The sequence below is a fragment of the Schistocerca nitens genome, chromosome 12 (genome assembly GCF_023898315.1).
Source record: "Schistocerca nitens isolate TAMUIC-IGC-003100 chromosome 12, iqSchNite1.1, whole genome shotgun sequence".
NCBI lineage: Eukaryota > Metazoa > Arthropoda > Insecta > Orthoptera > Acrididae > Schistocerca > Schistocerca nitens.
This window is the reverse complement of record NC_064625.1, coordinates 143,695,280-143,717,454: the sequence shown is the minus strand read 5'-3', so window position 1 is coordinate 143,717,454 and position 22,175 is coordinate 143,695,280. Positions and strand designations below refer to the sequence as shown.

Here is a 22,175-nt window from a genome sequence, read left to right as displayed (position 1 = left end):
GTTTTATAACAACATAAGCATGTATACCAAGAGAGTTGATCAATTGCCTTAAATATACATAGCTGTTGCAAAAGGAAGAAAAAAAGTAAATTTTAAATAAGCAAATTTGATAGTCATTTTTCATGGCATCAGCTGCAGCTGTGACCTTTCCTCTTTTTGTCCTTGTCTTCTAAACAGCTTCAAAGCTTGCCACCAAGGAACAGGCGGCCAACACAGCAGATGGAGGTGCTCATTCACCATCTTGTCTTGTGGAAGTGTCGGATTCAAGTCTTTCCCATATCGTACTAACAAATCAAATTAAAAATGTTCCTATCATAGCACAAAAAAGGTGCACATATTCTGGGCAGATTTACGAATATAAAAAAAAAAGAGATCCAGCTTTCTGACTTGTCTGGCAGCTTCAAAGACATATAAATGAAAACATACTGACATATTCGTGCTTTTGTACCCATGTAATGTAATATATAGCACAGTGTCAAGTAAAGTAACATGTACCAAACCCACCGCCAAAAACTGTTTTAGCTATTAGATGTATGCCCTTCAGCCATATGATATTAACACTATTTACTGTGGCTGGCGAATCTTCTGGATTTTGGGCACAAGATCAGAGACTTTAGACTCCACATTGCAGCTAAGAGAGCTCACTGCACTGGAAAATTGCGTTAACTCGTAAAAAGTGCAAATATGTCAAGATGTTTTGATTTAAATGTCTTTGAAGCTGCCAGTTAAGTCAAAAAGCTAGTTGCCTTCTTTACATCACTAACTCTAACAACGACACATTCGCCTTTTTTGTGCCCTGATAGGAGCATTTTACATTCTGGTTCCCAACTTTTACTCTCCCATAATTTTGACATTAGACCACAATAGCTTGGCACCCAATGAAGATTTTTGTTGACTCAAATGACAACTGATCTGATATTAGTTTTTTTATTGTCTTTTGAACCGTGTTTCTTAGAAATTTGAAGAGATTGGGGAAAAAAAAGGTCAGCCAATCAGTTTCAAATAAAGTTTACTGGAATCCTTCCTCTAGGTTTCAACAGTTTTAAAATTGTAACAGATACTTGCTACTCGCCAAATGGCGGAGATGCTTGCTCACAGACAGGCACAACAAAAAGACTTTCATAAAGTGAGCTTTTGGCCAACAAGGCCTTTGTCAGAAAAACAAACACACACAAAACACAGAGGATCTGGCCACAACACTTTGTGTGTTTTGTCTATTTCGAATGAATGCCTTGTTGGCCAAAAGCTCACTTTCTGACAGTCTTTTCGTTGTCCGTATACGCGATACAGCATCTCCGCTATTTGGTGAGTAGCAACTACCCTTTTCACAACATTGTTAAATTCCATCCTGGATTTCCTATTGTTTAATTTTAAAATTGTCTTCTTCAAAAGGTGTAATGGGACTTAACAACTGCATTAATGGTTATAAAACTATTTTAAACAGAATAAAGTAACAACTGTAGCAAAAAGATTGTGAGATAAGGTATTCGCTTGTTACACCAGATGCTGATGTAACCATCAATTCAATTTTTAAGGTCCATTACAACTTCTGAAGAGGAGAGTTTGAAAATTGTTGAAACCTAGGTCAAGGGTTCCAATATACCTTTATTTGCAATTGGTTGGCTATTTATTCAACCTCTCCTAGTTTACTTTCACACAGTTGCTGTTATACAAAAGTACAGGACAACCGATAATTACATGTATTTGTCTATGTTCTTAAAACATTTCCAGAAGTTTGAAACACAGACGTGGCACACACAAAAAATAGCTCACTAAAACATTTTTTGCAAGTGAAATCCAAATGAAGATAGACCTTTGGTAGATAGTTTTCAATTTTATTATAAGAACGCACGTCTTAATTATTTGATTCACTTTAAACTGTTTCCATGCATTTAGTTCCTACATGTAAGAATTTTACATGCTTCTTTTAACCTGTGTCTTGACAATAGATAATGATTACTAGATAAAAAGAATCCATTTATCCACCTTCGTGCAAAGTTTGAACCACTTCATACAAGTTTAAAATATACAAGTGGCGACTTCAAAAACCTCCCAGAAAAACATGTTTTTTACATGTCAAATCCAATGGAGCAAGATATTTTTTTTTTTTTCAAATGGTTAAAACTTATTTTTGGTTAAGGTCCAATATACCAGTAGACCAAATTTGAACCATCAGCCTCACCAGACTCTTTTTGCACATGAAATCTGAACAGTGTGTATACAAATGGTGCCTTTTGCTGAGCATTAATTCAACCCAATTAAAATCTTTTGCAAGAGGAATTGATTAGTTTGCACAATTTTCCTGTACACTGGCTCCACTTCATCATTCAAACCTTGCTTAATATACTGTAACAACTACAGGAAGACAGATGTTTGAATGGCTATACAAATGGCCACTGGTCCGGACAAAAAAAAAAAAAAAAATCCTTTTACCTCATGTTCACATTTCCAAACTAAATAATTGTTACAGTTCCTACATGTCACAAACTGTCAACTGCTCCAGCAATTACTTTGTTCACACTACATTCCAGTCAGCAACAATACTTACACTTCAAGGTGTTCCAGATGGTAGATCTGTGAGAATGCAGCGTCAGAGAGTAGTTCAGAATGTCGGACGAAGAGTTCCCGTAAAGTGGGGAAACCACGGCTGATGGCAATTACAGTGCTATCGTCCAGGCTGCGACCCGCTTGTAGATTCAGAAGCCTCAGTTTTGGCAGCCCACCAGTCCTTAAAAACACAGCCGAGTACAAATTTTATGTTGTGAAAGATTTTTTTTTTTTCTATGTAATGGAAAAAATTAGACACAGAAATTTGACACCACCTGCTAACAAGATGTTGACACATCCATCTGTTGATTTTGGCATGCTAATTAGGTGCCAACCCAAACTAAATGTCACAAAAAGATTTATTTATTTATTTAACTCAATCGCATGAGGGCCTTCAGGCCCTCTCTTACACTGGACCAGTGTTTCACACAGAGTACCTTTTTTACTTTGGGGACCATGTAAATAAGTAGTACTGACTATGAGCTAATACAGTTCATACCGGCAACATTTCCATTACTGCTGCTTCTAATAACAAAATAATAACAATGATGATGATAATAATAGTGGCAAATACAAAAGAATTTATAAGTATACAAAATAAATATTTTCTGACATAGCGAGTCTTGGGGAATGGAAATTTATGAAGACTGCACCAGCTAAGAACACTGGGATACAAGGAAAATGTGGCTGGACAGAAGGATCTAAAAGTGTGAAGAGGGAGTACAGGGGCAATTGTAGTTACGGAGATGTTACTCAGTTCTCTAACACAATGTGGGAGGTTGGGTCACTATGCCACCTTTTTTGGAGATATCTAGGTCACAGATCACGACGTGCTATCCAATTTCGACCAGACGGAACTGTTAGAACACTTGCACTTTGTACATGCGAGATCCAAAACATGATAGTTTTCCAGATATCAAAGATTTTGATCAGTTTTAGATGTCACTGACCGATAACCAAGTGTGGACACTTAAGATATGAAGATGACCATTAAACAGGATGCGGAGAAAAAATCAATCTGATGAGAGGCAACATTAAATAGAGAAAAATTTTCCAAATAGATACAGCCAATCAGTCACATACCTGAGTAAATCTGTGCGGCAAGAGAACATATTTGGATTTGCTTACAGGCTGTTTTGTCCAAATAAACTGTTATTGCACTTGTTATAGTAAGAGTTCTCTGTACACCAGCAAAAACTAAAATGTGTGGCCTTTAGACATTGCATTTTACAGTACCACACATTCTCTATCTTAACGCAGTGCTGTTTCTCCAGTACAGATCGTCATTTCAACAAATTTATAACACTACGGTTCTATTAGCACAGTTAGTTTAACAGCTGAGCTTTACCTGGCAAAATTCACTGAAAACTTGCATCTAACATAGGCAGCCACAGATAGGAGATGAAAGTCTGCCTATTCTTTGACTGTTCAACTAGATCATTACTTTCGCTAATTTAACTGGTACTTGGACTCTTTAGTGGAGCAGGTATTAGATGGTCCCCTTTAAAGTGCACAGACTTCCCCACAATCATTATCGATTAGTTGCCGATTTGTGGCCGTAGCTCCACAACAGTGCTTTTCTGACTAACAGTTATCAGGAAACTCTGTGTCACCTGCTGTGGTCTGACCTTATTATCAGATTATTTTTTTCCATCTTACATACGACCAAAACTAGTCGGTAGTCATTTGTGTCGTACACTGTGAAAATAAATATTTCTAAAAAAAATGTGCCACTGGCATGCCTCTAATGGTGAAGTGTCATTCATTATCGAAGAGACACTTTAGGAGGGAACACGTGCTAACTATCACCAGCTGGCGAGAGACCTGCGTTCCCATCACAGTCGAGTGCCACAACACGTGCTTTAGAATATTTCTTTCTGTTGTATCTTTTACTCTTCAGCAAGAGAGTGAAAGCTGTCATAAAACTTATATATTGTTTCAAATTAAACTAAGTTTACTGTTAATGAGGAAAAGGTTTATCCGCATATTTAACTGTGGACTTCAACAACTCATATTTGATATCGCAATACTTTGTGCAGACACTATTTTAAAATTTTTTTCTGTGTTTTTTTCAGAACTCGTGTGGTTTTGTTTCTTCCTCTTTGGGTATGGTGCAGTGAAGTATGAACACTGGAACCCTTCACAATATGTCACAAGGTATTCATTCTAGAAGTACAGAAAGTAAAGAGATCCTCTGCACCAAGCACAATTGATCAAAGCTATTTTCTTGCACATAACATTACCTGCCTGATTTGATGATAACAATAATTATGATGATGATGATGCTGGTTTGCAGGGTACTAAACATCGTGGTCATTAGTGCCCATACAACTTCCCAATCTTTCCAGTTCCAATCTCGTCACTTCCCAAATGATGATGATGTCAACACAAACACCCAGTTCCCAGGCGGAGAAAATCCCCAACCCGGCGGGGAATCAAACCCGGGACCCCGTGATTCAGAGGTAGCAATGATAGCCACAAGACCACAAGCTGTGGACCCCGGCCTGATATGCACAGGAAAACACACTCTCTCTCTCTCTCTCTCTCTCTCTCTCTCTCTCTCTCTTTCACTCATGAAGACACTACTCTTGGCAGTTAACTTTCCCATACATCACGTATACACTAATACAGTGTGAAATATTGGGGCTGTCGACTGACAGACAAGACATAGTAATGAAACTGGGCACTATACCATATTTGTTTTGTTGTAAAAAAATTATCTTATGATAGATTTTCAATGTTTGTTAAGAAACTGTCATCTGGGCTTAAACTGCATGTCTGCAATCTCTGAGTCCAGTGACACTATTTATGTATTTCCATTATCGTCAGGTATCCACCTTATTCGCTGTTATGCTAAGAAAAAGTTTCACTTTCTTTATTTCAATAATCATAGGATGACAAAAAAAAAAAAAATAAAGCATCAAGAAGATATAGTAAGATATGATTGTAACTCCATACCCATACACACCATTGGTGGGTATGTAAATGACTGTAGTTGCAATTTTCTGCGGTGAGGGATTAGCCGAGCGGTCAAAGCCGCTGCAGTCGTGGACTGTGCGGCTGATCCCGGCGGAGGTTCGAGTCCTCCCTCGGGCATGGGTGTGTGTGTTTGTCCTTAGGATAATTTAGGTTAAGTAGTGTGTAAGCCTAGGGACTGATGACCTTAGCAGTTAAGTCCCATAAGATTTCACACACACTTGAACATTTTTTTGCAATTTTCTCTGACAGGCAGAACAATCACCAGTGAGAATTATTGTTGTATGTGTTTAGTGTTCTTATCAGGCCTGGTAGTGAGCTTTGAGTTTTAAGTTTTTTGAGGCATTAGTCTTCTGACGGGTTTGATGTGGCTCACAACAATATCTTCTCCTGTGCCAGCCTTTCCATCTCAGAGCAGCAGTTGCAACCTACGACCTCAATCATTTGCTGGATGTATCCCAGTCTCTGTCTTCCTCTACAGTTCCCTCAAGTACCAAAGTTATTTCCTGATGTCCTAAAAAATGTCCTATCATCTTTTCCCTTCTTCTTGTCCACGTTTTCCATACATTACTTTCCTCAGCGATTCTGCAGAGAACCTCCTCATTCCTTACCTTATCAGTCTACCTAATTTTCAACACTCTTCTGTAGCACCACATCTCAAATACTTCGATTCTCTTCTGTTCCAGTTTTCCCACAGCCCGTGTCTCACAGCCATACAATGCTGTGCTCTAAACATAACATACATTCTAGAAACTTCCTCCTCAAATTAAGCCCTATGTCTGATGCTAGTGGACTTCTCTTTCCCAGAAATGCCCTTTCTGCCAGTGCTAGCCTACTTTTCCTGTCCTCCTTCCTCCATCCATCATGGGCTATTTTGCTGACTTAGTGGAAGTCTACCTTAACTTCTTCAACTTCGTGATCACCAATTCTGATATTAAGTTTCTCGCAGTTCTCATTTCTGCTACTTCTCATTACTCGCATCTCTCTTCGACTTACTCCCAATCCATACTGTTTACTCATTACACTTCATTCCATTCAGCAAGTCTCATAATTTTTCTTCACTATCACTGAGGATAGCAATGTCATCAGCAAATCTTAGCATTGATATCTTTTCACCTTGAATTTTAATTCCACTTTTGAAGCATTCTTGTATTTCCGTCATTGTTTCTTCAATACACTCATTGAACAGCAGGGGCAAAAGACGACACACCAGCTTACACCCTTACTTCCGTGCACTTGTTCTTGGTCTCCCTCTCGGTTCTTGTACACACTGTACACGAGGACTGGAACTTGAATAGAGGCAACTATTTATTCACAAACGATACAAAAGAGTCACCTGTTAGCACCAGTTACTGTCCTTCAAAGCAGTCACCAGTGTTGTGTAGAACCCGTTGCCAGCGATGTGGAAGGCATAGTATACCGTTAGAAGATCCTGTTCTGTTGATAGTGCCATTGGAGCGGTCTACTGCCTGTCGAATCTCTGGAGCACTTCTGAAGCGAATGCCACAAAGTGATTCCTTCACCTTTGGAATCAAATTAAACTCACAAGGACTTAAGTCTGGGGAGCACGGTGGATGGTACAGTAGTTCCCAGTCTCATCGACTGAACAGAGCAGCCACAGCTTGCACTGTATGCACCTGTGCACTGTCGTGCAAAGTGGTGGGTGGGTTGTGCAGCAAGTGTCGCCACTTCTTCCGCAAAGCTGGTCGCAGGTGATGCTCCAAAAATGAACGGTAGTACTGTGCACTGACGGTCTGCCTCGGAGGAACATAGTGCGTTAGGATAACACCATCACAGTGTACACGAGAATCACCATAACTTTCACCATACTGGGGCTCTGATGCACTTTCAACCTTAGCGGCAACCCATAATGACGCCATTCGTCGGATTGGCATTTCAGTCTTGGCTCGTTTGATGTGACCCGTGTCTCATCCAGTGTTAAGATACGGCATAAGAAAGCCTCTCCTTCGCACTCATACTGTTCCAAGTGCATCTGACAAGGGAACCTCCCCATCGCACCCCCCTCAGATTTAGTTATAAGTTGGCACAGTGGATAGGCCTTGAAAAACCGAACACAGATCAATTGAGAAAACAGGAAGAAGTTGTGTGGAACTGTGAAAAAATAAGCAAAATATACAAACTGAGTAGTTCATGGGAAGATAGGCAATATCAAGGACACAGAGACCACACGAGCGCCATGGTCTCGTGGTAACGTGACCAGTTGCGGAGTGAAAGGTCCTTGGTTCAAATCTTACATCGAGTGAAAAGTTTAATTTTTTATTTTCAGTTTATGTGACAAACTCTTATGTTTTCATCACTTTTTTGGGAGTGATTATCACATCTACAAGACAAACTAAATCGGGCAAGGTAGAAGAATCTTTTTACCCATTCGCCAAGTGTACAAGTTAGGTGGGTCGACAACATATTCCTGTCATGTGACGCACATGCCGTCACCACTGTCGTATAGAATATATCAGACGTGTTTTCCTGTGGAGGAATCGGTTGACCTATGATCTTGCGATCAAATGTTTTCGGTTCCCATTGGAGGGGCACGTCCTTTCGTCTACTAATCGCACGGTTTTGCGATGCGGTCGCAGAACACAGACACTAAACTTATTACAGTGAACAGAGACGTCAATGAACGAATGGACAGATAATAACTATGCAAAAATAAAGAAAGTAAAATGTTCACTCGTGGGAAGACTTGAACCAAGGACCTCTCTTTCTGCAGCTGCTCACGCTACCACGGGACCACGGCACTGCTGAGCTCACGTCCTCCTTGATGTTGCCTATGTGTCCCATGGACTACTCAGTTTGTATATTTTGCTCATTTTTTCACAGTTCCACACAACTTCTTCCTGTTTTCTCAATTGATCTGTGTTCAGTTTATCAAGGCCTATCCACTGTGCCAACTTATAACTAAATCTGAGGGGGGTGCGATGGGGAGGTTCCCTTGTGAGCAGCGTCCTAACGCATCTATTTCTGTATTTCCGTAAATTCCTGCAGAACTCATCGTGATGCAATTTTTCGCATGCCCTGGCGTTCCTTCAGGAAACGAAGCACAGTCGTATGCACTAGTCCGGTTTCGTGGGCGAGCTCACGAATCGTATGGCGTCGACCACTATCCACTAACGCGGCAACAGCACGCACTACTTCTTCAGAGATGCTAGGACGACCTGCCCGACGCACGTCTGCCACAGTTTGCCGACCTTCGTTGCAGGCTTTTACCCGAGGTGCCACTGTTCTGTACGGCAATGCCAATTCCCCGCACGCCTCTTGAAGACCTCGACGACACTGCCGTGCTGTACGACCTCTGGCACATTCGATCTCGATCCGACTCCGTTGCTCCTGTTTCGAAAACATAAGTGACACCGTTAGGCTAAGCCGCTCGCTCACAAGTGACTGTTTCCCTCGACTGGGCGCACGCCGGTGACGTGGGATGTGCGAGTCCATTTGCCCGGAGGTAAGGTAGGTATGTCAACAACGTGTGCTATCAGTGACAATAGTAGATTCCATTGCATGCTGTCTCCACAGCAGTCTTGCCACTAAGTTCCAACTTATGTATTACCTGTCTTTCCATATAGCTAACCCATACTTTCCTCAGAATTTTGAAAATTGCACACCGTTTTACATTGTCAAACGCTTCTTCCAGGTTGACAGAAGGGTATATAAGGGGTGTGAACATTGCCAGTGTGAGTGGTCACTCTCAAGGATAGGGAGGTGTCGCATACTTGTCTGAGACAGCCTTGTAAGCACCTGACAGGGTTTCAGGTTTGACAGGAGCCACACTGTGGTTCTCTACCTTTGGCAAGAAGCAGGTCATATCATTCAGTATCCAGATTTGTGGGGCAACAATGTGACAAGGGTCGATGTTGGACTGCACGGGAAGGTGATCGCAGGTATACAACTACATCTACATCTACACAGATACTCTGCAAGCCACTGTATGGGGGGTAGCAGAGGGTGTCCTGTACCGCTACTAGTCATTTCCTTTCCTGTTACATTTGCAAACAGAGTGAGGGAAAAACGACCGTTTATATGCCTGCGTATGAGCCCTAATTCTTTGTATCTTATTTTCGTGGTCCTTACTTGCAATGTATGTTGGTGGCAGTAGAATCATTTGGCAGTCAGCTTCAAATGCCAGTTCCCAACGTTCTCTTGATAGTGTTCCCAAAGACAAAGTCACGTTGCCTCCAGTGATTCCCATTTCAGTTCCCACACCGGCTCCATAACACTTATGTATTTTTCAAACCTACCGGTAACAAATCTAGCAGCCCGTCTCTGAATTGCTCAGCGTTCTCTTTCAATCCAAACTGTTAGAGATCCCAAACACTCCAGTATCCTTTACAGGTGAACTATCAACTTTCACACCTAACTGTACACCACAGCATCGTCAGCAAACAACCGCAGATTGCTGCCCACCCCGCTTGCCAAATCAATTATGTATACAGAGAACGACAGCGGTCCTATCACACTTGCCAGGGTCACTCCTGATGATACCCCTGTCTCTGACGAAGTCTGGCTGTCGAGGACAACATACTGGGTTCTATTACTTCAGAAGTTTTCAAGCCACTCGCATATCTGTGAACTTACTCCACATGCTTGTACCTTTATTAACAGCTTGCAGTGGGTGCATTGTGTGAAATGCTTTCCAAAAATCTGGAAATACAGAATCTACCAGTTGCCCTTATCCACAGTTCGCAGTATACCGTGTGAAAAAAAGGGGAAACCGAGTTTCGCACAAGCCGTGTTTTCTAAAACCGTGCTGATCGTAGAAGTAAGCTTCTTAGTCTCAAGAAAATTTATTATATTCACACTGAGAATGTGTTCATGGATCCTACGGCAAATCATAGTAAGGGATATGGTCTCTAATTTTGCAGGTCCATTCTTTTACCCTTCTTATATACAGGAGTCACCTGTGCTTTTTTCCAGTCACTTGTGACTTTGTGCTGGGCAAGGGATTTGTGATAACTGCGAGCCAGGTAAGGGGCTAATACCATAGCGTATTCTTTGTAAAACAGGACTGTAATTCACTTATTTGCTTTTGAATCTTTCACTTGTTTCTCTAAGTCATTGATGCTTATTACTATGTTGTCCATAAAGGAGTCTGTTCGATGGTCAAATGATGGTGTGTTTGTACTTGAACGATTTCTTGAACGTGAAATTTAGAACTTTCATCCTGGTCCGAAAGTTGGAGCTGGCAGTTGTGTGTGCATGAGATGTGCTTGCTTGTAAGTGTGTGTGTGTGTGTGTGTGTGTGTGTGTGTGTGTGTGTGTGTGTGTGTGTGTTCAAATGGCTCTGAGCACTATGCGACTTAACACTGAGATCATCAGTCCCCTAGAACTTAGAACTACGTAAACCTAACTAACCTAAGGACATCACACACATACATCCCCGAGGCGTGTGTTTACTGGTGAAGGCTGTGGCTGAAAGCTATATGTGACTGTCTTTTAATCATGCCTGTCTGCAACTTGACGTGTCCTCTTTGGGGTAAGTAGTAATCTACCTTTTCCTCCACTGTTGATATTCATACCTGGAGCCTCCGTTGTTTAATTCAAAACTTCAGCTTTCGTTTTGTTACATTCAACTGCCCCCCAAGACTGGTCAACAAGGGACTGAATGGAAGCCTTCGACCCACTCAGTGATTTTACATAGGACCAGAATTTGGTTCTCTGCCAGCACTTTTGCAAGTTGTGCATGTGGTAGTATATGCTTTGCGCATAGATCTTTTCACAGCTGCAAAAATCTATACTAATCTTTGTTTGTCGTCATTTGTGCATTCTCATTTGAATCTAAAGTGCAACAGCCTCTGCTTCCTCAACATCTTCCAAATTTTGCTATTAAACCGCAGTGGGTCTTTTCCATCCTTATCCACTTACCAGGCACATAACTCTACAAACCACAATTCACAATCTACTTAAGCTTTGCCCATAATTCCTCTACATCCATCTAACTGGAAGTAACTGACGTTAATTCACTCTCTAAGCAAGATAGTACCAACTGCTTGTCTGCTCTATATAGCAAAAACACTCTCGTAGTCTTCCTGACTGATTTATTAAATTCCGTAACCATAATTGCTATTATTGTTGTTGTTGTTGTTGTTGTTGTTGTTGTGGTCTTCACTCCTGAGACTGGTTTGATGCAGCTCTCCATGCTACTCTATCCTGTGCAAGCTTCTTCATCTCCCAGTACCTACTGCAACCTACATCCTTCTGAATCTGCTTAGTGTATTCATCTCTTGGTCTCCCTCTACAATTTTTACCCTCCACGCTGCTCTCCAATGCTAAATTTGTGATCCCTTGATGCCTCAAAACATGTCCTACCAACCGATCCCTTCTTCTAGTCAAGTTGTGCCACAAACTTCTCTTCTCCCCAATCCTATTCAATACCTCCTCATTAGTTACGTGATCTACCCACCTTATCTTCAGCATTCTTCTGTAGCACCACATTTCAAAAGCTTCTATTCTCCTCTTGTCCATACTAGTTATCGTCCATGTTTCACTTCCATACATGGCTACACTCCATACAAATACTTTCAGAAACGACTTCCTGACACTTAAATCTATACTCGATGTTAACAAATTTCTCTTCTTCAGAAACGCTTTCCTTGCCATTGCCAGTCTACATTTTATATCCTCTCTACTTCGACCATCATCAGTTATTTTGCTCCTCAAATAGCAAAACTCCTTTACTACTTTAAGCGTCTCACTTCCTAATCTAATTCCCTCAGCATCACCCGATTTAATTCGACTACATTCCATCATGCTCGTTTTGCTTTTGTTGATGTTCATCTTATACCCTCCTTTCAAGACACTGTCCATTCCGTTCAACTGCTCTTCCAAGTCTTTTGCTGTCTCTGACAGAATTACAATGTCATCGGATTTTAATACCTACTCACGGACTTCAAACGTGGTCAGGTGTTTGGTGTCACTTGTGTTGTACGTCTGTATGCGAGATTTTGACACTCCTAAACATCCCTCAGTACACTGTTTCTGATGTGATAGTGAATTGGTAATGTGAAGGGATACGTACAGCACAGAAGTGTGCATGCCCGTGTCGACCTCGTCTGTTGACTGACCGAGACCACAACAGTTGAAGAGGGTCATAATGTGTAATAGGTAGACATCTATCTAGACCACCACACAGGAATTCCAAACTGCATCAGGATCCACTCCAAGTACTATGACAGTTAGGCAGGAGGTGACAAAACTTGGATTTCACGGTCGAGCGGCTGCTCGTAAGCCACGCATCACACTGGTAAATGCCAAACAATGCCTTGCTTAGTGTAAGGAGCGTAAACATTGGACGATTGAACAGTGGAAAAACGTTGTGTGGAGTGACGAATCATGGTACACAATGTTGCAATCCGATGGCAGGGTGTGGGTATGGCGAATGCCCGGTGAACGTCATCTGCCAGCGTGTGTAGTGCCAACAGTAAAATTCGGAGGCTATGGTGTTGTGGTTTGGTCGTGTTTTCATGGAAGGGGCTTGCACCCCTCGTTGTTTTGCATGTCACTATAACAGAACAGGCCTACATTGATGTTTGAAGCACCTTCTTGCTTCCCACTGTGGAAGAGCAATTTGGGGATGGCAATTTCATCTTGCAACACGATCGAGCACCTATTCATAATGCACGGCCTGTGGCAGAGTGGTTACATGACAATAAGATCCCTGTAATGGACTGACCTGCACAGAGTCCTGACCTGAAACCTATAGAACACCTTTGGGATGATTTGGAATGCCGACTTTGTGCCTCAGTGCAGCACTCCGTGAAGAATGGGCTGCCATTCCCCAAGAAACCTTCCAGCACCTGATTGAATGTATGCCTGCGAGAGTGAACGCTATCATCAAGGCTAAGGGCGGGCTGACACCATATTCAGTTCCAGCGTTGCCGATGGTGGGCACCACAGACTTAAGTCATTTTCACTAGGTGTCCTGATACTTTTGATCACATAGTATAGATTGTGAGATGCCTGACACGTTGCGCTTTTCCATTGGTAGATGTCATTGTGATGAGGAAAAGCAAATTGCATATCTTCATGTAGGGGGTGGACATGGTCCCTCAAGGATAGGTGCATGTTGATCCACAGTGCCTTTCAGAATGATGACACTACACAGGAAATGCCACAAAAACGTTCCCCAGACTGTAACACTCCTCCCTGCAGCCTAGACTCTTCTGATGATTGTTGCAGGGCGTTTGCTTCCAGATGGTTCACAATGTACACACCAGTGGCCACCTGTTGCTACTCAGTAGATGTCCAGTTGGGGTACTGGTGTGCTAATTTCTGCCTTCGTCCAGATAAACAGCAATCAGCATGGGTGCACTAACCAGGCACCTGCTACAGAGGACCATAGACAGCAACATCCACTGAACTGTCATTGAGGAGACATTGTTAGAAACCCCTTGGATCAACTGGGTGGTCAGTTGATCAACAGTTGCACATCAGTACATGCGTACGCATCTCCACCACCATCGTTCACCCCTGTCATCTGTGACCCGTGATGCACCACAGTTGTCCCAGTGCCAGTTTTGAATAGTGCCATTTCGTTGGTCCGGAACCCAATGATCGTGCCCTTTCGGACATCAGGTAAATCACTCTGTTCCCACATTATGACAATGACTGCACTGTTTTTTTGCATTCCCTCTACACTCTCTATATGCCCGCCAATACTAGTGCTGCCGCCTGCAGCCTGTGAGCGGTTACTGCGTGTTGAAATCAAACATAGGCACTGGTCACATTAATGTGAATGGGCAGTGTAGAAGTATAATTTGAAAGCTTTTGAGCATAGATCCAACATTATAAGGTGTTGGTGTTAGTGAGATCATGTTGAAGAGGGGAAGAAAGTGGGGTGGAATTACTGAATTTAAATTAATGATATGAATATAATAGAGGGAAACATACATGGGAAAAATACACTCCTGGAAATGGAAAAAAGAACACATTGACACCGGTGTGTCAGACCCACCATACTTGCTCCGGACACCGCGAGAGGGCTGTACAAGCAATGATCACACGCACGGCACAGCGGACACACCAGGAACCGCGGTGTTGGCCGTCGAATGGCGCTAGCTGCGCAGCATTTGTGCACCGCCGCCGTCAGTGTCAGCCAGTTTGCCGTGGCATACGGAGCTCCATCGCAGTCTTTAACACTGGTAGCATGCCGCGACAGCGTGGACGTGAACCGTATGTGCAGTTGACGGACTTTGAGCGAGGGCGTATAGTGGGCATGCGGGAGGCCGGGTGGACGTACCGCCGAATTGCTCAACACGTGGGGCGTGAGGTCTCCACAGTACATCGATGTTGTCGCCAGTGGTCGGCGGAAGGTGCACGTGCCCGTCGACCTGGGACCGGACCGCAGCGACGCACGGATGCACGCCAAGACCGTAGGATCCTACGCAGTGCCGTAGAGGACCGCACCGCCACTTCCCAGCAAATTAGGGACACTGTTGCTCGTCCAGTACGCCTTAGATAAGTTCGTACCGACTAAGGTCCAAAGCGAGGGGAAAGATCCACCGTGGTATAACAATCATGTACGAAAGGTACTACGGAAACAAAGAAAGCTTCACCATAGGTTTAAGAGTAGTCGAATCATAGCTGATAAGGAAAAGCTGAACGAAGCGAAAAAGAGCGTAAAGAGAGCAATGAGAGAAGCATTCAACTAATTCGAACATAAAACATTGGCAAACAATCTAAACAAGAACCCTAAAAAGTTTTGGTCATATGTAAAATCGGTAAGCGGATCTAAATCCCCTATTCAGTCACTCGTTGACCACGATGGCACCGAATCAGAGGACGACCGAAGAAAGGCAGAAATACTGAATTCAGTGTTCCGAAACTGTTTCACTGCGGAAAATCGTAACACGGTCCCTGACTTCAGCCGTCGCACGGACGCCAAAATGGAAAATATTGAAATAAACGATATCGGAATTGAAAAACAACTGCTATCACTTAGTAGCGGAAAAGCATCCGGACCAGACGAGATACCCTTAAGATTCTACAGTGATTATGCTAAAGAACTTGCCCCCTTTCTATCAGCAATTTATCGTAGATCTCTGGAAGAACGTAAAGTACCTAGCGACTGGAAGAAAGCACAGGTCGTTCCCATTTTCAAGAAGGGTCATAAATCAGATGCAAATAATTATAGGCCTATTTCACTTACGTCAATCTGTTGTAGAATAATGGAACATGTTTTGTGTTCTCGTATTATGACGTTCTTAGATAATACAAATCTCCTTCATCATAACCAACATGGATTCCGCAAACAGAGATCATGTGAAACCCAGCTCGCCCTATTTTCCCAAGAAATTCACAGTGCCGTAGACACTGGCGAGCAGATTGATGCCGTATTCCTGGACTTCAGGAAGGCATTTGATACGGTTCCGCACTTACGTTTAGTGAAAAAAATACGTGCTTACGGAATATCGGACCAGGTTTGTGATTGGATTCAGGATTTCCTAGAAGAAAGAACACAACATGTCATTCTTAACGGTTCAAAATCTGCAGATGTAGAGGTAATTTCGGGAGTACCGCAAGGAAGCGTGATAGGACCTTTATTGTTTACAATATACATAAATGACTTAGTTGACAACATCGGTAGCTCCGTGAGGCTATTTGCAGATGACACGGTTGTCTACAAGAAAGTAGCAACATCAGAAGACTCGTACGTACTCCAGGAAGACCTGCAGAGGATTAATGAATGGTGCGACAGCTGGCAGCTTTCCCTAAATGTAGATAAATGTAATATAATGCGCATACATAGGGGCAGAAATCCATTCCAGTACGATTATGCCATAGGTGGTAAATCATTGGAAGCGGTAACGACCGTAAAATACTTAGGAGTTACTATCCGGAGCGATCTGAAGTGGAATGATCACATAAAACAAATAGTGGGAAAAGCAGGCGCCAGGTTGAGATTCATAGGAAGAATTCTAAGAAAATGTGACTCATCGACGAAAGAAGTAGCTTACAAAACGCTTGTTCGTCCGATTCTTGAGTGTTGCTCATCAGTATGGGACCCTTACCAGGTTGGATTAATAGAAGAGATAGACATGATCCAGCGAAAAGCAGCGCGATTCGTCATGGGGACATTTAGTCAGCGCGAGAGCGTTACGGAGATGCTGAACAAGCTCCAGTGGCAGACACTTCAAGAAAGGCGTTACGCAATACGGAGAGGTTTATTATCGAAATTACGAGAGAGCACATTCCGGGAAGAGATGGGCAACATATTACTACCGCCCACATATATCTCGCGTAATGATCACAACGAAAAGATCCGAGAAATTAGAGCAAATACGGAGACTTACAAGCAGTCGTTCTTCCCACGCACAATTCGTGAATGGAACAGGGAAGGGGGGATCAGATAGTGGTACAATAAGTACCCTCCGCCACACACCGTAAGGTGGCTCGCGGAGTATAGATGTAGATGTAGATGTAGATGGGGTATCGGCGAGGACCATTCGCAACCGTTTCCATGAAGCTGGGCTACGGTCCTGCACACCGTTAGGCCGTCTTCCGCTCACGCCCCAACATCGTGCAGCCCGCCTCCAGTGGTGTCGCGACAGGCGTGAATGGAGAGACGAATGGAGACATGTCGTCTTCAGCGATGAGAGTCGCTTCTGCCTTGTTGCCAATGATGGTCGTATGCGTGTTTGGCGCCGCGCAGGTCAGCGCCACAATCAGGACTGCATACGACCGAGGCACACAGGGCCAACACCCGGCATCATGGTGTGGGGAGCGATCTCCTACACTGGCCGTACACCACTGGTGATCGTCGAGGGGACACTGAATAGTGCACGGTACATCCAAACCGTCATCGAACCCATCGTTCCACCATTCCTAGACCGGCAAGGGAACTTGCTGTTCCAACAGGACAATGCAAGTCCGCATGTATCCAGTGCCAACCAACGTGCTCTAGAAGGTGTAAGTCAACTACCCTGGCCAGCAAGATCTCCGGATCTGTCCCCCCATTGAGCATGTTTGGGACTGGATGAAGCGTCGTCTCACGCGGTCTGCACGTCCAGCACGAACGCTGGTCCAACTGAGGCGCCAGGTGGAAATGGCATGGCAAGCCGTTCCACAGGACTACATCCAGCATCTCTACGATCGTCTCCATGGGAGAATAGCAGCCTGCATTGCTGCGAAAGGTGGATATACACTGTACTAGTGCCGACATTGTGCATGCTCTGTTGCCTGTGTCTATGTGCCTGTGGTTCTGTCAGTGTGATCATGTGATGTATCTGACCCCAGGAATGTGTCAATAAAGTTTCCCCTTCCTGGGACAATGAATTCACGGTGTTCTTATTTCAATTTCCAGGAGTGTATATCTAAAAACAAAGATGCTGTAACTTACCAAACGAAAGCGTTGGTATGTTGATAGAGACAATGAAAAATAAAAAACACACAAACACACACACAAATTTCAAGCTTTCGCAACCAACGGTTGCTTCATCAGGAAAGAGGGAAGGAGAGGGAAAGACGAAAGGATGTGGGTTTTAAGGGAGAGGGTAAGGAGTCATTCCAATCCCAGGAGCAGAAAGACTTACCTTAGGGGGGAAAAAAGGACAGGTATATGCCCACGCCACACACACACACACACACACACACACACACACACACACACACACACACACATCCTGGCACAGGCACTAATCTCCTTACCCTCTCCCTTAAAACCCACATCCTTTCGTCTTTCCCTCTCCTTCCCTCTTTCCTGATGAAGCAACCTTGGGTTGCGAAAGCTTGAAATATGTGTGTGTGTGTGTGTGTGTGTGTGTGTGTGTGTGTTTTATTTTTTATTGTCTCTATCAACATACCAACGCTTTCATTTGGTAAGTTACAGCATCTTTGTTTTTAGATGATTTTAAATTAAGTTAGACTATGTGCTAACATCTGGTTTAGAGCCGAAAGGTATCATAAATGCACATACCAGCACAAGTTTGTTTCAAATTTGATAACTGAATATAAATTTCAAGTAAGTCATTCAATGTGAAAACATGTACTAACAAGAATGGAATACATACAAGATTGAGTAAGGTTCAATGTGTAGTACACAGGATTACCAAAGAAGTGGAAAGAAAGAACAAAACAATCAGGTATGGGATCAAAATAAAGTAAAATCAAGTCCATCACAAAATAAGTGAAGAGAGAGAGAAGGGAAGAGAAGTATATAATTACAAGCATAATGCTGTTCACTTATGAGTTGCAAATTAGAGGACCCTACCTAGACTGTAGTGGTCTGGCAGATACAATGAGTTAGAATTAAAAATGGGGAAAGTGAGAGTTTTGTGCTCTGACCAAAATCAAAGTTACAGAAATTAAAGGAACGTCGTATACAAAACTAAAAATTTGTTGTCAAAAAGGCACTGTGCGAGCTGATGGTGGCCTCATAATGGTGTAAGCATTGTTTACATGGAATGGACTAGGTCCTCTGGTCAAACTGAAAAGATCATTTTCTGGAAATGGTTTCAGCTGCTTGGAGGCCATCTGCAGCCATTCATGGACTTCACGGTCCCAAACAACGATGGAATATTTATGGACGACAATCCTCCATGTCACCGGGCCACAGCTGTTTGCGATCGGTTCAAAGAACATTCTGGACAATTTGAGCGGCCACCGAGATCACTCGACACGACTCATCAAACATTTACGGGACGCAATCGAGAGGCCAGTTCGTATATAAAAATCCTCCACCGGCAGGCAGAAAATCCTCCACCGGCAGGCAGAACGACTCAATATTTCTGCAGGGGACTTGCGACGACTTGCTGAGTCCGTGCCACATTGAGTTGGTGCACTACGCAGGGCAAAAGGAGATATCCCATGACTTTTGACGACTCGGTTTAGTGTAAAGAGACTACTCTGTGGCAAAGGTGACACAGCACAGCTCAATAGCAGTGGCACTGTAGAGGCCAGTAGCTACTACCTGTTGATGGCTGGGGAACGAGCAAGATGAAAATGTGCCGCATTTGAACCACTTCAATTGGACGGAAGCCAAAGAAATTTTAATACATTGCACCTCGAATATATTACACAATAATGAAAACTGCATGTGTCCACCACATAAACTTACTTAAATACCATAGTAATTTTATCAAGCGGTTCAGGACTGGAGACCCACATCTCAAGTTCTTGCAAGTTCTTCAGGCTTCTCAGTGCAGTAAATGCCTCCCTCACCTCACTGTGGCTTAAGTCTAAATCATAAAGATGCAGCCGTTCCAAGCTGTCAGCACAGATGGTCAGCAGTGGTAGGACACACCTGTGCAACAACAGTTCACATTCAAGTAGTCAAAATAAATGAGGAACCACTTATTCTAACTAAATTGATTATGGTTATTCTTAATAGTAACATTACCATATACAAATGTGACTACTACATCACTAGCTACTGAAATATGGGATCATAATTATTATACTAATCTTGATCAAAAGTGAACCCACTGTTAACCAACAACATACTAATTACATAATAATAATAAAAATAACAGTTCTGTGAGGCTCAACTGACAGATGCAAGTTGACATGCTACCGCAAAGATGTTAGCGACAGTGTTAGATTACTCCCCTGCACATCTGTTTCCCCATTTGTGTTCCATCGGCTCACATTATGGAACTATCTATACAGGATTTAATTGATAACAATGACAGATCACAAAATGTATTATTAATTACTGGAATCATTCCTTATTCAAAAGCCAGATCAAATTACACTTTGATTTAGAAAAATCCCATATGGCTAAACATATACACATATCAAAAAATGTTTCGCATCACCCCGCTTCCCAGAACTGCTGAAGATAGATGTTGAATGTGGATATTGCATCACAGACACAGAGACTCTGACTGTTCAGAGATGTCACTAAACCCGCCCAAAGATGTAAACAAACATGTGTGAGCAGTGCCTATTAACAGAGAGGGTCCATTAGTTCCAGTCATTCCACCAAGAAGGAGATACACAGCTCGTGTTGTCTGTAGTTCAACCATGCCTAGACAGTCAATACCATGTTTTGATCGTGTCCACATTGTTACTTTGTGCCAGGAAGGGTTCTCAACAAGGGAAGCGTCCAGGCGTCTCTGAGGGAACCAAAGCGATGTTGTTCGGATATGAAGTAGATACAGACAGACAGGAACTGTCAATTACGTGCCTCGTTCAGGCTGACCGAGGGCTACTACTGCAGTGGATGACCTACGGATTATGGGCTCGGAGGAACCCTGACAGCAAAGCCACCATGTTGAATAATGCTTTTTGTGCATGTTCAGGACGTCATGTTACGACTCGAACTGTGCGCAATAGGCTGCATGATGCACAACTTCACTCCCAACGTCCACGGACAGGTGTCTTTGCAACCACAACACCATGCAGCACGGTACAGATCAGCCCAACAACATGCATAATGGACCTCTCAGGATTGGCATCACGTTCTCTTCACCGATGAGTGTTGCATATGCCTTCAACCAGACAATTGTCAGAGGTGTTTTCAGGCAACCCAGTCAGGCTCGATGCCTTAGACACACTGCCCAGTGAACACAGCAAGGTGGAGGTTCCTTGCTGTTTTGGGTGGCATTATGTGGGGACTTCTTACGCCACTGGTGGTCGTGGAAGGCGCCTTAACAGCTGTACGATACACGAATGCCATCCTCCAACCAACACTGCAAACATATAGGCAGCATATTGGCGTGGCATTCATCTTCGTGGACGACAGTTTGCGCCCCCTTCATTCACATCTTCTGAATGATTTCCTTCAGGTAACAACATCGCTCGACTAGAGGGGCCAGCATGTTCTCCAGACATGAACCCTATCGAACGTGTCTGGGACAGATTAAAAAGGGCTGTTTATGGACGACATGACCCACCAACCACTCTGAGGGATCTACGCCGAATCACCAGTGCCTTGATGAACTTGTGGATAGTATGCCACGACGAATACAGTCGTGTATCAATGCAAGATGATGTGCTACTGGGTATTAGAGGTACTGGTGTGTACAGCAATCTGGACCACCAACTCTGAAGGTCTCGCTGTATGGTAGAACAACACGCAAGTGTGGTTTCCATGAGCAATAAAAAGGGCAGAAATGATGTTTATGTTGATCTCTATTCCATTTTTGTGTACAGGTTCCTGAACTCTTGAAATCGAGATGATACAAATTTTTTTTTCATGTGTGTAATTAACTTGTTCATGTCGAAGCTTAATGGAAATGTTGTGGAAACAATGGACTGACGATATTATCGAGAAGGATGCAATTTTGTTCCAATTATATCAAAACAGATTAGTCTAAATGCAACTGTATCTCAAGAATGCTGCTGACCAACTGGGGGGCCTCAAATATTATGCCCAGCACACACAACATGACGACAATAATAAATCACAAACCTCTGTCGGCAGGCAAAGATTATTTGATTATTTTTTACTTTCAGACAAGGTTTAACTAGTTGTTGCTGTGAACTGTCAATACTCGATATGCAGTAAAACTCAACAATAAATTCAGAAAATGCTAAATATAACCAAATATTATGACAAGTGAGGATATAGGATCTTCACAAAGTCTTGCAATTGGACTCGTCTCCCTAAAATACCCCAGTAATCCTACTGCAAAAAGAAATTTAATGTGGAATTCATAAAATTTGTCATTCCCGGAGAATATTAAAATCTTCGATAA

The 22,175-nt window shown here is 43.0% G+C and overlaps 1 protein-coding gene across 1 annotated transcript in view; it reads right to left on the bottom strand.

The window, feature by feature from the left end:
• Positions 1 to 22,175, bottom strand: part of LOC126215287 (uncharacterized) — a 109,743-nt gene that overhangs the window by 10,584 nt on the left and 76,984 nt on the right. Inside the window, exons 5-6 of the mRNA XM_049941975.1 lie at positions 19,592 to 19,777; positions 2,549 to 2,728 (exon numbers count right to left, since the gene is read on the bottom strand). Of these exons, the coding sequence (XP_049797932.1) occupies positions 2,549 to 2,728; positions 19,592 to 19,777 (366 nt within the window). The remainder of the gene's footprint in view (positions 1 to 2,548; positions 2,729 to 19,591; positions 19,778 to 22,175) is intronic.